The 18,018-nt window shown below is 50.5% G+C and overlaps 1 protein-coding gene across 1 annotated transcript in view; it reads right to left on the reverse strand.

Moving 5' to 3' along the window:
• GLIS1 (GLIS family zinc finger 1) overlaps positions 1 to 18,018 on the reverse strand; it is a 261,557-nt gene that overhangs the window by 32,544 nt on the left and 210,995 nt on the right. Inside the window, exon 4 of the mRNA XM_027852726.1 lies at positions 7,877 to 8,038. Coding sequence (XP_027708527.1) covers positions 7,877 to 8,038 — 162 coding nt within the window. The remainder of the gene's footprint in view (positions 1 to 7,876; positions 8,039 to 18,018) is intronic.

Genomic DNA, 18,018 nt, shown 5'->3' on the forward strand with positions numbered 1-18,018 from the left:
ACACACACACACACACACACACACACACACACACACACACACACACATCCTTCTCTGCTACGGCCTTAGCCCAGCCATCTTTTCCTGTAAGCCCAGAGCCCAGCCCTCTCAGGCCCTCCAACGTCCCCTGGCTCAGGGCGGGGGCAGGGTCCGGGTCTCAGTGTTTTCTGGGATTTCAAGCCCCTCCATCACCCCTTGTTGAATGAGGCCTGCCTGGGCCGAGGGTACTGCTTGAAGCTGATCCCCAAAAGGCCCAGACCCTGGAAAACCAAGCCTAGAAGACAAAAGCTCCCCGGAATTCAGAGGATGGGCCCTGCTTGTGAGTCCTGTCTGAGCCCAGACTGGGGCTGCCCAACTGTCTTCCCGTAGCCCCTCACCCCAACCCAGCAGCTCCATACTCTCCTCTCCTTTGCCCCGACCGCACCTGGCCCAGCCAGGCCTCCAGCTGGATCCACTGACCACGCCTGTGACAGGGAAGAACACCCACTTCCTTGCATGAATCGTGCTTCTATTTACCCTCCTACTCTCAGGGCTAATAATTTTTTCTTATTTAAGTAAGGGCCTTCCTTCCACGTGGAGCAGAGGACGTTTGGCAAGGGGCAAAGCCAGGTGAGCCCTGACTCCTGACTGTGAAATGTCAGCAAATCCAAGGTAGCCGTGCAATCTGAACGCTCTTTCCTGGCACCTGCCCCCACCTGGGGCAGAAGGGCCTTCTGTTAACAAACAACTAGCTTGGAAGCAGAAATGTCACAGAAGAACAATAACCCACGAATTTTCTAACTCTCCTGCCACGCTTTGGGAGGTTGCCAGGGCGTTCTCACCGGCCACGGGCCTGGAGAAATTAGCAGTGGATTTCGGCTGCTGTGCCCAGTCCCATATCAGTGCCTCCTGTCCAGCTCTTACCCACAAGTGGGTACGGTGCCCGCCGTCTACAGGGACAATGGACGGGAGGGGATGGGCTCCGCAGGGTTCCCAGCACCCAGAAACAGCGCAGCCTCCAGGCTCTGCCCCAATCTCAATTTCATCAGATGGAAGAATCCTGGAGTTGGAAAGGACCTCAAAGATGGGGAACCTGGTCCAATCCAGGGTGGTGCAGTAGATAGGGTACAGTGTATCTGGAAGCAGAGGGTCTGGGTTCAGATCCCCAGCTCTGCCATTTTCAATTACTTGTGTCACTCTGGGTAAGTCTCTTCCCCTTCCTGGGCCTCAGTTTCCCTACCTGTAAAAAGTGGGGGATGGTCTCTGGGGTCCCTTCTAGTTCCAGACCCAGGACCCTAGTAGGAGCCCATGAGTGTAGGAATCCCTTCGAGGATGTCCCAGAGCCCCGTAAAGCTTCTCTCCTGTGTCGGCTGCTTCCCATCTGCCCCCAAGCATCCCCAGGCCTCCTTAGTCTTAAACTACAGCAACACTTTGCCCCTCACATACCCTCCCACGCCCCCCTTGGCTGCCCCGCCCTTCTGCTGCCAAGCTCAATCACACAATTACCACTAGACCCACCATTCTATCACCTCACTGTGCCTTCCAAATCCTTAAGGCTTGGTTCTGCCCCTCAGCTGAAATTATTTTCTTTCAGGCACAGGAATAACAAGGGCAGGGCCGCTGGTGCTTTGCACCAGGGTGCTGAAATTGAAGAAACAGTCTCCAAGAGTCGACAGCGTTCAGCACTTAGAATAATTAGCCCGAACCCAGAGCTTCCAGATGGGGCGTGGGGAGAGCTCTTTCCCTGCCCTCCCTCTGCCTCCTTCAGCCCTGTGAACACCCCAGGCTTTGTCTCCCTTCCCATCCATTGAGGATGTGCCTGATTAGTGCTCCAGCCCAGGCACATCCAGGATTGTGGCATTTGTCCTGGAGGCGGATTCCTAGTTACAGCTCAGCTCTAAGGTCCCTGAGGAAGCCCTCCCTGCCCAGTCGGATGGCCTCTCTTCAGGCCTCCCCGTCCTTGAGCCCTCCACAGACCCCCCTCTCCTCCTTCATGATTTCCTCTCCCTGGGCTGCCACCATCCTGATTCTCACCGCCCTCTTCCCAGCCTTCTGACGGCTCCTTCCGTGGTTCTTCTTGATCCCTTTGGCTGGGGGCCCCCAAGGCTCTGCCCTCCCCCCACTTCCTTTGGAGCCCCTTGGCTCCCACGGCTTTGGCTGCCGCCTGTGATTCAGTGGCTCCCAACGATCTCCAGAGGGAGACCTCGAACTCCCAAGCCTGGCTCGGAGGGTCCCCTCCTGCTGTCCCAGTCTAGGATTGGTGGTCTAATGGTGCGGACTGTGAGTCTGGGCGGCGAGCGTTTCTTCCAGCATAGATCAGACTGTAGGGTGACCCGTCTACCTTTGAACAGCCTGCCCTCCCCGCCCTTGGCTGACGACCCTGGACTCAACTTTCCTGCCTGTACAATGGGCTGGCGGAGGAGGAGCGGTACCCCCGGGGCTGACTGGGAAGGTCAACAGGAAAGCTGTACTTGTACCGTACCTTGGTGCTGGAGAGGCTCATGGCTGCGTTTAGAAAGAAAGAAGAGAAGAAAGGAGTGAGAAACAAGGAGGTGATGAGGATAAGGAGACAGTAACAAGGTTCACTGAGCTATGGAGGAGGGAGAAGAATATGATCCCGCAGCCTGGGAAGGCCAGCAGGCTTGCGAGCCCTTGCCCTCCCCCGAACCAGCCCCTTCTGGTCAGGCCTCCCCTCCCCCTTCTAAAGACAACTCAGCATGCAAAGAAATCCAGATCCCTCCGCTGGGGTCCTCCTGAGAGGCCCAGGGGCCCCCAGGCTCTCAAAGGCTACCCCAGTGGGGTGGGAAAGAGAAGGGTCAAGCCCGGCCCCAGGAGCGCCCTGCATCCAGTTAAACAGGAGACACTCTTCAGGTGGCCTGGCATCTCCACAAGGCTGTCGCCGAGATGCGGGCACTGACGGGTGTGCTGGAGGACAAGGAGCAGATCTGTGAGGGGATGAATCAGTCCGTCATTCAGCAAGCATTTAATAAGCCTGACAACGCGCCAGGGATGGTGCTAATAAGCACAGGAGACAGGAGGAAGGCTGAAGCCTTTCCTGTCCTTGAAAAGCTTACATTCTATCAATCAACAAGTCCTTCTTAAGGGCCTACTACGTGCCAGGCGCTGTGCTGAGTACTGGAGATACAGAGACCAAAGTGAAACTGTCCCTGCCCTCAGGAAGCTCACAGTCTGTGTCGGGGAAATAACAGCTACATACACACGCCTAAAGTCTATGCGAGGTAGCTTTTTTGGAGGTGCAGAGGAGCTGGTTATTTGACCAGGCTGCCAGCCGGCTCTGAGGAGGCATTACCCTTCAGGTCACGTCTCCTAGCAGGCTGGCAAGGGTGGGGTTCATTCTGCCAGGGGCCCCCGGGGCCTCAGATTGTCCTGGTTTCCTCCTGGGCACTGGGGGAAATGGCTTGTCCTTTGGGACCCCAGGAGAAGTCAGATTCCTGGCTGGCCAGGAAAGAAGGACGGAGAGGTAGGCTGTGCTGATGAGGGCCTGACAAAGCGGCGCCTAAGACCCACCCGCTTCTGGCAGGGAGGAAGCCGCTAGCAAGGGGACCACAATTCCACACCGGAGCGTCACCGTCGGCACCCCACACTTCCTGGGATCACCAGGGCCCTACAAGGATCCAGGAGCAGGGGTGGAGCTTGTTTGCCCACCGGCTGATCAGTCTTTCGTTCCAAGTCTTCCAGAAAACACCAGAACTGTGTAATGCCCTTGAATCACTTCCGACAACTGAGAGTGAGCCGGTATAATCTGGTGAGGGGCATGGCCGGCCCCCAGAGAACAAGAAATCAGGAAAGCTCACATCCCAGGACCCATCCAGGCACTAGAGTCAGGAAGTGACCATCCTGGTTAAACGGCAGCTCCTTGGGGCACAGGCCGTTTCTGATTTTTCTTTGTATCCCTAGTGTTTAGCACAGTGCCTGGCACACAGCAAGTGCTTAATTAATGTTTACTGACAACTGTAAGCTCTTGAAGGGCAGGAGCCCTCATTTCTCTTAATTGTCTCTTAGTTCTCTTGATTTCTCTCCCTGGCCCAGCCCTGAGAACCGGCCACGAACACAGCAAAGATTTAATAAACGTGTGCAGTGTGGACAAATGGGTATCGTGATTCCTGCCAGTTGCTGATGCCCTCTGAAACCGTCCTGTGTTTCCTTTGTATGTAAATTTTTATTTCCTTATGTGGGATCCTGCTGTTTCTCCCAGCAGAGTGTAAGCTCCTTGAGGGCAGGTACGCCCACTGCTAACCTGGTGCCGGCCCACAGCAGGTGTTTAATAAATGCTGGATGGATGGCTGTGAGTTCAGGAGACTGGAAGCCCCTTGAGCACGGCAGTTATTTCATTTATGCCTCTGTATGTCCATTGTCTGGTGCGGTTCTTGGTATACAGTAGGTGCTTAATGAATGCTTATTGAATGAATTCATCTCTTGGACACTTGGGGAAGAGGACACCTGGTCACAACCTGACATCCTTGGACATCCCACAGATACGTTTCAGGGCTGACTCCATTCCTTCATTTTCATGCTCTGTTTACACACCAAGATGTAACAAGAGATTCGTTGCTTTAGAAAGCCCCAAAATGAAATGAGGGAGAAGAGGAAAGCCAGGGACCTGGAACAAGCCGTAGAGGGTCTGGGTCCCAGGTGAGGGGGACTACCCAGAAATGCCCAAAAGGAAGGGACTGGAGGGAAGGGATCGTGACACCATCTGGGGCTCCCAGAGGAGACACCACCAATTTCTGCCGAAGGGTCCAAGGTTAGAGACGGGGAAGAGAAAATAGTTCATCTGTCACAATAACCACTTTGCTTTTACGGATGGCTGAGCAAACTAGCCAAGGACAGCCAAACCATGGAGACACCCTGGAAGCCTGATTTTCTGTAAAATGAAGGGGTCGCACCAGTTCAGAGATTCACAGAACCTAGGGTTGGAAGGAACCAGTGTGGTCTAGGCCAACCTGACCCTGCACAGAAATACCCGCTATGACCCAGGTAATGCGTGGTTATCCAGCTTTTTGTTGCAGACATCAAGTGATGGGGAACTCACTACTTCTCCACTCTTGGAGAGCTCTAATTGTTAATAAGTTCTCTGTGACTCTGAGGGCCTAAATCCTTCCTTTCTTTTTTTCCAATAGGGGTTAAGTGACTTGCCCAGGGTCACAAAGATAGTAAGTGTCTGAGGTGAAATTCAAATTCAGGTCCTTCTGACTCCAGGGCTGGTGCTCTATCCACTGCACCACCTAGCTGCCCCTTTTTGTTTCTTTTTTTCCCTTAATCTTTTCAATTACACCTTCCTTTATTGTTTCTGGGTGTGGCCTCCAAGACCAAACCAAACCAGTTTAACCCCTCCTCTGTAGGACAAGCTCTTCAAACCCTTCTGTTTTCCAGGTCAACCTTCCTTCCAAGGATTCCATACCGCACAGATCTGAGGCCCTTCCCCGTCCTCTGGATGCTCTAGTTTAACAATGTCCTTCCTAAATTTGGGGACCCAGAATGGCTCAACCTTCCAAATAGGATGCAATCAGGGCAGGGGACCATGGGCCTGGTTATCAGCTCCCTCCTTCTGGCCAGCTCAGGAGAGTGGCTCCTGAAACCTTGTTCAACTAAGCCACATGGGCCCTGATGGCCACAAAAATTCCCCAGGAAATGCCTCCCTCATCCCATACTAAGACGATTGATTTTTTAAGCCCTCCTGTAAGACTTTACATTTATCCCTATGATTTCTAAGATCCGTTCCATCTCTGATTTAACTATTCTACCTCTCAAAAGAATAAGCCCCTTGAGAGCAAGGACTATTTAAATTTTTTATCTTTGTATGCCCAGTGCCCAGCACATAGCAGGTACTTCACAAAAGCTTGTTAACTGTCTGACTGACAGACATGAGACTCTTTGGAAAATGGCTGATGAATTAACTCATGGTTGGGGAAGGAGGGAAGAAATGTTCTTAGCTTCCCATCTTTTTTTTCCTCACTTCTCTGGGCTACAGTCCTTCACTCATGTCACAGTGCAAGCTTCATAAAATCTCAGAATCTCATGGCCGGCAGGGGCCTGTGAGAGCATCTGGGTGGGCCAACCTTGAGCAGAACTGGAGTCTCTCCTACAATACGTCCCCAAAGGGATTGTTGAACTTCTTCATGACCTCTGGCAAATTATGGTGTCATCTCATATGAGCCCAAACTCATCTCCCCTAAAGAGATCAGAGCTTACAGGACCATAGTTCATGTGTAGCTGGTCCTGTGAGGCCGTTCGGTCATTCCCTTTATTTTACAGATGTGGAAATTGGAGAGGAGCTTAAGGGATTTCTTCAAAACCAGATAGGTGGTTAAGTGGCAGGTTCAAACTCATATCGCCTGACTCCAAATTTAACGTACCAAGTGACCTTCGTTCTCTGTTGGATCCCCTTAAGTTCTCATCACTCTCCTTCTCTCCCTCCTGTCAATCAGTGGCTGAAAGGCCCCAGGAGGAAAGCTCTGACTCACCACCCACGCCCTGGCTCCCACCCGTGGTTAGTAGGGATTGGAGACAGACCTGGGAACAGAAGTGGTGTGACCCATTGCCTAGGGGACCTTCCTCAAGTTTGCAGTCCCCTCTAGAGAGCAGCTCAGCATGCTGGGTACTGTCCATTGGTCACTCCCGTCTCTGGATATGTGGCCAGCCCATCTCCTCTACATCTCACTGATGACACCCTCTGTTCCAGGATTTCTTGACTTTTGTATTTCCAGTGCCTAGGACAGTGTCCAGACCATGGAAGGTGCTTAATAAATCCTGCTCCTTGAGTTATTTATTATGTGGTGGCACCCGCTCGAACACCCATCATACACCTCCTCCACTGTCCCTGTGTGACGCTCACTTAAAAATTTTCTGGAACTTTGGAGTCCCACGGCTTGCAGAAAATGGCATATCCAAAATATGAGTATTAATTATATATGTATAAATTCATTCTTGTTATTATTATCTCAATCAGGGCAGGCCAAGATGCCAAGTTTTTTCAGTAGACAGGAGTCTGATGGGGGTTACGTGAAGTTAACAGAGCCCCCCCTCCTTGTGCCATGTTAATGACTTTAAGCCTCATGGAGGGATGCCCAGCCAAGTGGAAGCAACCTCAGCTTCTGTAGGGCCTCTGCAGAAAGAGGGGAGAGGTAGGCCCTTGTTCATACCAAGACTTGCAGGGACCAAGTTGTGAGCCTGGTCAGAACCCTGCCCTCCTCCTCCCTGCCCCTTCACTCCATGAGGTTCTGTTCAGGCCGTATAGGACTGGCCCAGCTGCCTCATGGGAACCTGAAGCTTCCCCTGCAATGCACTGGCCCAACTCATTCCCCTACAGGAGAGAAGTAGTGGGGGGAAGTCAGAGGACAGGGAAAGATTCAGCCTGCTAAAGAATGGCCCAAAATCCCAGAGCCAGAGGTCACCCAGGTTCTTTGGACCAACTCCCTCCCTCCTCTCCTGTTTGAAAGGGATGCAGGAAAAAAAGAGGGAAATGGAATGGCGAATTCTCAGCTCTAGGAGAGAAATAAGGAAGCAGCTTGGTTTGTGTTTTGTTTTTGGTGGGAGAAGTAAGGAAATGGGATGATTGGCACAGTACTGCAGGGGGGGAACAAAGAAACGGATGACAGGGTGATACATTGTTTCACTAGGTACAATAAGGAAGTGGGATGGTTGGGACATTGTTTCAATAAGTGCAATAAGGAAGCGGGATGGTTTACATGTAGGCTTGGTCATTTTTGGTGAATCTGCTAGAAAGATTCTTCTGAAAGGAAGAGGGAAGGTCTACTTTTGACACCCCCCTCCCACCAACTCCAGAATCCTGCCTTCCTTCATCTTCCTGCTTGACTTTTTCCTTCCCCCTCTTTTCTTGCCCTTCTCAAGGCTGGCGTGGGCTGTGGGGAGTTACCGTGTCCAGGTGAGTGCGCTGGTGCTTTGCCCGGTCGCTGGAGTTACTGAAAGCTTTCTGGCAGCCGGGATGCTGGCACAGGTAGGGTTTCTCCCCTGTGTGGCTCCGGAGGTGAATCTTCAGGTTCTCCAGCCGAGAGAAGGCCTTGTTGCATCCTTCAAACTGGATACAAGGAGAGAAAGAGTAGTTAAAATGGAGCCGGAGAAAGGACTCAGAGGGAACTGGTGGAAGGGTCTCTCAGCAGTTTTGGCAGGCAAATCCCAACCTGCGCGTCCCTCCCTCCCTCCCTCCCTTTCTCTTCTTCCTCCTGCCACCATTTGAAAACTTCTGCTGTGATTCCCATTAGAATCTCCTTCCAAAGGGAACAAGATTATCCTGAAGAGTGAGGCTTGATACGATTTTCCCAAACATGACTTTCCAAAGCCTTAGGAGGCAGCGGCCAAGAAGATAGGAAAGGAGACCCGAGGAGTCAGAGGATGGAAGCAGGAGGGCTGGGGAAGCCTGGCATATGCTGACATCCTGGCAATGCTTTGCCAGCCCAACTCCCAGACTTGAATGGGTCACCCAGGAGAAAAGAGGAACCAGGCATCACCCTAGGGATCATAGATTAGGGCTGAGAGGGATCTGAGTGGTCATCTGACCCACACCTGGGGGTCAGACTGGGGAAAGCTGCAGATCTGGAATTCTAATCTTGGTCTCAGATTCCAAATCTGAGACTGAAGGCAGCAGAAGTGAGGGTGTAGCTGACAAAAGGGGCCAACCCCAACCCTGAGATGCTTCTCACCCACTGGATCCAGACCTGTGCTCCTTCCATCACGCAGCCTTGCCTCTCAGAGAGGCAGAAATACTTCCTTAAAAAAAAAAGCAGGAATGTGGACTTTGCTTCCCCAAGTTTGATTTGTGTGCCAATCAAAGAGGACCTTGGGAATGAGGCTGCCAGAGGTTTGAGAATCCAAGCCCTCGAATTGGGTACTACAGGCACAAATTTACAGTCAGGGATTCAACAAGAGTTGCAAGGAATTTTTGAATCCCAAATTAGACAATTTCCCGGACCATGAAACTTGAATCAGCACTGGACAGAGGCAATAAAAAATGACAATCTTAGTCTATGGCACTATTCCGTTGGCTAGGTGGGTGTGGTGCCTCACAGCCTCAGCTAAGAAATGTCAGCCTATCCTTGTTAGAGGAAGGAGTAAGAGAGCCCAGTAGATGTCTCTGAAGAGCTGACATGCAGCAGATGTTAGCAGAGAGCAGCTCAGTGACCGCAAGATGTGCTATACAGTGAGCTGCCCAGTACTGAGAGGAGACCGGACAAACAGCGCCTACAGAGAACAGCGCAATGGACCCGCCAGAGCACGTCAGTGGCCGACAGATGGAAGCATGATTTGCCTTGGCCACGCTGGTCCCCTACACGTGCATTTTCCATCTTTCTTGGTCACAAGTATTCTCTGTGTTTCTTTCCTCACTGGTGGTATAGCAACTTGTGGGTGGGGGTAGCCCACGTGGGCAGAAAGGGATCTTTTCTGGATACTTGGGTAGTTTTCCTTCTAATTCTGAAATTCTGTATGTCCGTTACTGTACAAGTCTAAAGATCTAGGTTCTAGCGATGGCTAGTTGCCTGCCATTAACTGGTTGTGAGACCCAAGGCAAATAATTTTCTGACTCTAGTACTCAACCAATTGACTAGTTTCATAGGTGCGCCCTCCCTCTCCTTTCTTTCTCTCTCTCTCCTTTCTTCTCTCTCCCCCTCTTTCTCTCTCCCCTCTCTCTTTCCTTTCTCTCTGTCTGTCTGTCTCTGTGTCTCTGTCTCTCTCTAGTTCCACAGGTCCAACACTTTAGGGTTATCCTGAACTCTTCCCTCTACTTTATCAGCCATCTATCCAATCAGTGGCCAGGTCTTCTGATTCCGTCTCCACAGCTCCTGTGTCTGTCCTGTTCTCTTCATTCAAACGGCCACAGCCCACCTTTGGGCCGTCACTGCCTCCTGCGTGGATCACTGCAGTCTCTGCTGCTTCATTTCCCTTTCCTCTCTCTCCTTTCCAATGCATCCTTCACACAGCTGCCAGAGTCAGATTCCCAAGGCGCCAGTCTGACCCCATCACCACTGACCCTTCACTTTCATAACACCAGTGGTTCTCTATTGCCTGCGGGATAAAGCGCCAACTCCTGCGCTTGGTATTTAAAGCCCTTTATAAATGGGCCCCAAACTAATGTGCCAGGTGGATGCCACACGACTCTCTTTCACTTACTCTACACAGCCCGTTGACTTGACTGTCCAACCAGCATGTGCCGCCTTGATTATCCAAACTGGCCTAGCTGCTGTTCCTCAAACATCTCACCTCATCCGTCTCACCTTCAGTCTGTCCTCCAGGCGTGGAACGCTCTCCCCTCTTGCTCCCTTCTCTTGTAGCTTCCAGCTTCCTCCCAGGCCCCACTCACGGGCTGCCTCCTTCCAAGGCCTTTGGGACTTCCTCAGTCCTTGGTGGCCTGGCCTCACCGAATCACTTTCCCTTATTTTCACTGCTCCTTCTTTATTTCCTAGTGAACGTTTTCTCAGCCTATTAGAAGGCAAGCTTCTGGTGTCTTGCTTTTGCATCTCAGTACCCAGCATGGTGCCTGCTGTGTAGCAGAAACTTAATAAGTAAATCATTGTCTCCTCTTCCAGGACTCTACACCCTCACTTTTTTTTAGAATAAAATACAAAACCCAAACTTTTCAGAATAATATGAAGTGGGGTTGAGGGGAGACCCCGGATCCAGTCCCAGCCCTTCTACAGTTGACTGGCTGACTGGGCATCGCACTTGGCATCTCTGCTTGCCACTCTCCCCCTAGGTACCCCAACGCCACGGGAACCCCCCTCCAAATCAGACGTCCTAGATTTCTAAGACCACCTAGCTGACAGCTTAACATTGTGGGGTTCTGGGGCTTGAGCATTCCATAACTCAAGAATTCTGTGACCAACGTTCGAGATTTCATGATGCTAATAGCCTAGGATTCCCAAGTGCTCCAATCCAACTTGGGGCCATCGGGAACACCTTACTTACAATGAGAGGGTGGGGTTATCCCCTAAGCACTATTTACACAGCTAAAACCTCCTGTCTGGGGCAAGTTGTGGCCAGGCTCTCCCGAGCTAGGGATGGACAGCTAAGCTTCTGAGATGCTGATCTGTAATAAATGCCTGGCGTGTGTAGAGTATTTCATGGATGACAAATCACTTTCTACTGTCCCATTTGATCCTCACAAATACCCCAGTGAGGTAAGGGGCGGGGATTTTATTCTCATTTTATAGATAATAATAACTGACACATATGGGCCCATATATTATTTATTTTTATTATTATAATAACTTACCTATATGTCATATATATAAAACCTTAATATTTATAAACATATGTATTTAACATATATTCATCTTCCTGGGACTCAGTTTTCTCATCTGTAAAATGGAGGGGCTGAGCTGGATAATCTTCCAGGTCCAGATCTATGACCCCATGATCAGATCCTGCCTTAGACACTTAGTAGCTGCATGACCCTGGATAAATCACTTAACCTTTCAGCCTTAGTTTCCTCATCTGTAAAATGGGAGGTGGTGGGCAGATTTGATGACCTCTAAGTTGCCTCCTAGCAATAAATCTCCCTTCTTTAGTCCTGTGATCTGTGTCCTGAGCCTGAGTGGGGGTATTAGCAATGTTTTGCAGCCATCTTCCCTCCTCAATCTTTCCCTCCCTCCCTCATCAGCCCATCTCTCCACGCTCAGGCACAGATGGCTGCCGGTAAAAGAAACCCACAGGCTTGCTCAGGATTAACCAGACACATCCTGGGCTCGTGCCCTTGGACTGTTTCAGCCGACTGTGACTGTGAAGCTAAGTGCTTAAGAATGGTTTCTTTTATCAGTTTTTTCCCCGGGTGCTAATCCTTGCTCTGAGATAGGTGATGACAAGTATGAGCTGGTGCTTGTGGGAGTGGGGAGGGCTGGTGCCTACGTGGGAAATGAGATTGCCCAAGATTTCATACTGGGTTATGTTTCTTCTCTACCAAAAAGTCCCACAATGAAACCCCAAACCCGTACCAATGGGAAGCATCCACTCCCTCACCTAACTCGTATACTCAGTGACTGAGACAGCGTGCTGGTGGCTTAGAGGGAGCAGATCTGTGTCCCACCCTGCTGTTCCTAGCCGTGTGACGCCACCTAAGGTACTCCGATCTTCTGGTCTTCACTTTTCTCAAATGGAACACGGAGGCGTTCGTCACTTTTGATTAAAAGGCCTTCCAACATCTGGAGCAGGGGAATCAGCCCAAGTGGCTGACCAGTGTGGCTGTCTCTCAGAGCTGCAGCTGCCCATTTGGGACCTGGAAAAAGCAGCGACTCTTGAGGAAACAGGCTCTTGCCCCTGGCACCAGCTTTGGGGAACAGATGGGCCACTTGCGCTTGGGCCCTGGGCCAGCACCTCATCAAGGCCTAAAACTACTGCCTAACCCTGCGGGGTCAGGTCTCCACTGGTCACTACTTTGTCTCACTATCTGCAAGTATTTTCTCTCCTCCTCAAGATGAGTCCTGAACAAATTCCTTGCTCCTGCCCTGAAATTCTCTGTTCCTGTGAAAGCCTCTTGGGTCTTTAAAAAAGATTTATGAATATAACTGGAAAGGCCTGGTCGGGTAGGTGGAGGTAGGGGTGGGCTTGGGGTTCAACAGCAACAGAGACAGCAGCAGCAGCATTCCTGTAACCTTCAAGGTTTGCCGGGCACTTGATTCATATTATCTCACCTCATCCTCACAAGCACCCGGTCAGGCGGGTGCTAATATCATCGCTATTTTATAGAGGGGGAACTGGAGTCTCAGAGACTTGCCCAAGGGGGTTCCTTCTGCCCCAGGGCTTTGGGGAAGCCCCATTTGTAAGAGAAGAGCATTCTGGAAGCTTGGGATACAACTGTGTTCTAAGAAAAGAGAAAGGTTTTAGATAAACATGGGAAAACTTATATGAACTGATGCACAGTTAGGTAAGCAGAACCAGGAAAACAATGTACACAGGGATAATAACACTGTGAAGACAAATAGCTCTGAAAGCCTTGGGGCCTCTGACCCATTCAATGACCAACCAAAATTCTAGAGCGCTGCTGGTGAACCACACTGCCCACCTCCAGACCGAAGCTCAGGGCATAGAAGGGGCACAGATTTGTTTGAACATGACTGATGTGGGAGGTTTTTTTTGTTTTTTTTTGCCTATGCACACTGGGTACAAAAGTTTTGTCTTGTTTTCAGTAGGTGCATGGAAGTGAGAGGGGTAAAAATAAATGCTTGACAATTGAAAAAATAAAATAATAATTTTAAAAAAAGAAGGGGGGCAGCTAGGTGGCGCAGAGAATAGAGCACTGGCCCTGAAGTCAGGAGGACCTGAATTCAAATCTGGCCTCAGACCAAATACTGGACACTTATTAGCTGTGTGAACCTTGGCAAGTCACTTAACCCCAATTGCCTTTTTAAAAAAAAAAAGCACCAAAACAAAAAAAGAAGAGAGAGAGAGAGAGAGAGAGAGAGAGAGAGAGAGAGAGAGAGAGAGTTTGCAGATTTAAGGCCAGAAGAATCCTTAGTGATCATCTACTCTGATTCTCTCCTTTTTTGGCCAAGGGCCAGAGAGGTTAGTGATTTACCCAAGGTGACACATCTAAGTAGGTGATACAACCTGGAACTCAGCTCCAAAGCAGGCACCTTCCAGAAGCCCCGCTCACACTTAAAAAAAATGGGAATAAGAGGTTCCAGGAAGCCCAAGGGATCACTCAGAGAGAGCGAAGAAGCTTCTCAGCTCATGACAGATTCTTCTTAAGCAGCGCTTTGGGTACAAGGAGGCTTAAGACTGAAGAGAGATCTGGGTTTGAATCCTGCCTCAGCTTCTGATTCACTATGTGACCACAACCAAGTCACAACCTTTCACAGTCTGTTTCCTCCTCTGTGAAATGGGACTATTAATATTTGCCCTCCCTGCCCTCAGGATTGTTCTGAGGGAGGACAAAACGTCTATCCCTATGTACATGAGCAGTCTTAGTATTATTGTACCCATTTTGGGGATGAGGAAACTGAGGACCTGGGAAATGAAGTGGCTTGTTCCAGGTCCCAGGGTATATTATTATTATTAAGCACCTGCTATGTGCCAGACACTGTGTTAGGCACTGAGGATACAAGGACAAAGAATGAAATAATCCCTCCTCCCAAGGAGCCTACATTCCAAGGACACTCTAGAAGGATGCCTTCAGTATAAATACATGGTCCACACATACACAGTTATTTGTTGTTTTTCTCCAGTCATGTCAGTCACATCAACTCTTGGTGACCCCATTTGGGGTTTTCTTGGCAGAGATACCGGAGGGGTCTGACATTTCCTTCTCTAGCTCATTTTACAGATGAGGAAACTGAGGCAAACAGGGTGAAATGACCTGCCCAGGGTCACACAGATAGCAAATGTCTGAGGGTAGATTTGAACTCAAGAAGATGAGAATTCCTGACTCTGGGCTTGGCGCTCTATGCACTACGGCACCACCTAGATGCCCAGGCTAGAACACAGTAGGTGCTTAATAAATGTTTACTGAATTGAATTTTTTTGAATTCCCCCCCCTTTATCTGGATAAAGCTTACTTTGTATACATTTGTTCACATGTGGTTTCTCTCATTAGACTGTAAGCTCCTTAAGGGCAGCAACTGCCTTTGCCTATTTTTGTATCCCTATGCTCAGCACGGTGCCTAGTACACAGCAAGCACTTAATAAGTGTTTATTGATTGACTGATTGATCCTAGGGGTAAGAGGGAGGCAGTGGAGTTTATGGGGAGGGAGCAGCAGATGTGTGCTTTGGGAATATTAATTTGGCAACTGTGTGAAGGATGGGCTGGAGGTAAGGAGACCAGGTGACCTGGGAGGAGCCCTTCCCTTCTCCCGGGTTTAGTTTTGTGGTCTGTAAATGATTAGGATTGTCCAAAAATGGTATAGCCTGGGGGGATGCACAAGGGATGCTGGGAGAACAGCCCTCCACAAAGCCTGGGGGGCAAGGGGGAGGCTGGGGCCAGACAGACCAGCCTTCAGAAAGCAGGAGGTCTATAGTGGCCTTAGATCACCACTGAAGGAGAGAATCGCAGCATTCTAGGGTCAAAAGGAACCTCAAAGCCAATCCAGAACCTTTAAAGGAGAGTAGTACAATAGATTTGGAGTGAGACGATCCGGGTTTAAATTCCCTCTCTAACACTTATTACCTGTGAGACCCTGGGCAAGTCCCTTAAACCTCTTTGGGACTCAGTTTCCTCATCTGTGACAAGAGGGAGACAGATGTCACTTAAAGTTTCTTTCAGCTTTAAAATCTACCAACCTATGATGCTTCCACAGTGTCCCCCTCACCCCTCAGCTCTGACATCCCCTGTTCTCAGGCCCCTCCCAGCTCTGACATCCTCTGTTCTAAGGCCCCTCCCACCTCTGTCATCCCCTGTTCTGAGGCCCCTCCCAGCTCTGACATCCCCTGTTCTGAGGCCCCTCCCAGCTCTGACATCCCCTGTTCTGAGGCCCCTCCCAGATCTGACATCCCCTGTTCTGAGGTCCCTCCCAGCTCTGACATTCCCCGTTCTAAGGCCCCTCCCAGCTCTGACATCCCCTGTTCTGAGGCTCATCCCAGCTCTGACATCCCCTGTTCTGAGGCCCCTCCCAGCTCTGACATTCCCCGTTCTAAGGCCCCTCCCAGCTCTGACATCCCCTGTTCTAAGGCCCCTCCCAGCTCTGACATCCCCTGTTCTGAGGCTCATCCCAGCTCTGACATCCGCTGTTCTAAGGCCCCTCCCAGCTTTGACATCCCCTGACTCTGACATGAATGCATGCCAGTTATCTCCCCAAGCTTCCCCAGCACCCTGTCTGTTTGTACCAGAACTAATTAAAAACACAGCCTCGTGGCCTGGCTTGATGAGGACACACTCCGGGAGGCTCCCAGCCTGCCTTACCCAAACAATTTAATGCAATAAGTCCAATTGCCTAAAATGTTTTCCTTTGCTCCCTTCTCACAGCTGAGCTGCACCTGAGGGGCGAGGCGGCCCAGGCGATTGTTCTCAGGTTTCACGCAGGGCTGAGTCTGGAATACCTGTCACCAAGAGGGTCAGGAGCAGCCAGCTGTGAAGGTAGCAGCGGCGGTGGCAGTGGCAAGTGACATTCATGTTGGAAATGAGGTATGATGGGGGAGAGAGAAGCCAGGCCTGAGGAGAGGCCGTGAGCCGCCTGCAGAAACCCTCATTAATGCCCACCTTGGCTGGGGGCCAGCTAAATAGGCCGCCTTTTATTTACTGACCAAAGAGGCCAGAGCAGGTCAGAGCGGCCCGGAAGGCCCAGCAGCTGCCCAGAGGCCCGAGGTTCTCTGGGACATTTTCTGTTATCAAAAGGAAATCTGTGCCTGGTCAAAGTTACCCTGGCCGGGCTGTGCTCTGCTGCCCTTGTGTGGATGGCACACAGGTTGGGGACACCTGGTCATCCTGCAGCCAAGAGATGGAGAAGACATTGCACTATGAGCGGGTGAGGCCAGTGATCTGCTGTGCAGAGCCGAGCAAGCTTCTTTCCCTCTCTGGGCCTCACAGCATGAAGTTTGGGTGGAAAGACAAGGTCATACACAACGCAACGGTCTGTGTGCACCTCTGACTCCCAGGTTCCTGCCCCAGAGCCCACCCTCTAAGGGACCTGGGGGCCAGGTGGTGAGTTAGCTGGGGGTTGAAAAGGGATTTTTTTCTTTCTTTGTTGCACTGGATCAGGGGCTTTCCCCAAGTTTTCTTTACATTGTACATACCCTGTATCCATTTTTCTGCACGGATACTATTCCTTCTCAGTAGAATGGAAATTCCCTGAGGGCAAGGATTATTTCATTTTTGTATTTATTTTCAGGGCCATGCACTGACTGTACCTGGTACATGGAGGGGGCCCATAATCAATGTATGCTGAATTGAATGGAGGGGCACCTCCTGAAAGAAGGCAGAAGGGTGGCAGCTCAGAGATGAACACAAGGGGGGAGGGTTTAGAAATCCCTCTGGCCACAGTTCAAAAGCTCTGAGAAAAGCCCAGGGAAGACTTATTTTCTGAAGAGGCAGCGTTGGGTCATAGGGGTGGGGAACCTGCGGCCTCGAGACCACTTATAGCCCTCTAGGGGTTCCCCACCCCTGGTTGAGATAAAACCAGATTAAACTGCATCTGCAGCCGTCTTCCCGATAACTACGGGCTCACCACACTAGACTGGGGTGGTTTGGGAAAGGGGCCGAGAGAGAGCTTGTAAAGCCTGGGACGGCTCGGCCTGGTTCTGTTCAGCTCTGTTACTAGTCTTAAGAGTTGAAATTAATTGGCAAAGCCCCCAGAACTTGCTGAACCCCTTGAAATAACACAATCAATCAATGGATCTACATCTGTTCAGGTTAGCCCCAGGCACTGTGCTAGGTGGTTCAAAGACAAAAAAATGTGAAGATGTCCCCCAGGGTCACACAGCTAGTAACTGTCTGGGGCTGGATTTGAACTCAGGAAAATGAGTCTTCCCGATTCCAGGTCCAGTACTCTATCCACTGCAGCGCCACCTAGTGGCCCTTAGATCCCTGGCTCCATTTCTTTGGAGGCAAGGAGACACAGAACAAATCTCTCCTTGATCACTGACTACCTTTATGACTTTGAGCAACACACTTATCTTTTCTCAGCCTCAAATTTGCTTAGCTATTAAGCAAGGATAATGCCCCCTGTCCCACTTATCTCACAAGGATGTTGTGAGATGAGAAAAAGTCCTGCATACACAGCGATGCGCAGACCTTTCTGTGCTCAGCAATGTTAGCTGTGTGTAAAGATTATGCTGCAGATTGTATTCTCCACCCTCCCCCTCTCAAATCTCCAACTTCTCCTTATCTGCACAAGTCTTTTATCCTTAAAAAAAAACCCAACCCAAAATTTATTAGACCCAACCATCTCCTCAAGCCATCCTGCTCTATCTCACTTCCCTTCCTCAGCTAGAATGAGCTGTCCCCTGGACCCTTTGGAGACTGGCTTCCATCGTCATCCCTCAATGGAAACTGGTCACCTCTCCCAAGTTACCAGTGATCTCACTACCAAATCTGACGCCTTCATCCTCTTCTACCTCTGCTGCCTTTAACTCTGCTG

Source organism: Vombatus ursinus, unplaced genomic scaffold (genome assembly GCF_900497805.2).
Source record: "Vombatus ursinus unplaced genomic scaffold, bare-nosed wombat genome assembly UNPS02009824.1, whole genome shotgun sequence".
In the NCBI taxonomy this organism is placed as follows: domain Eukaryota; kingdom Metazoa; phylum Chordata; class Mammalia; order Diprotodontia; family Vombatidae; genus Vombatus; species Vombatus ursinus.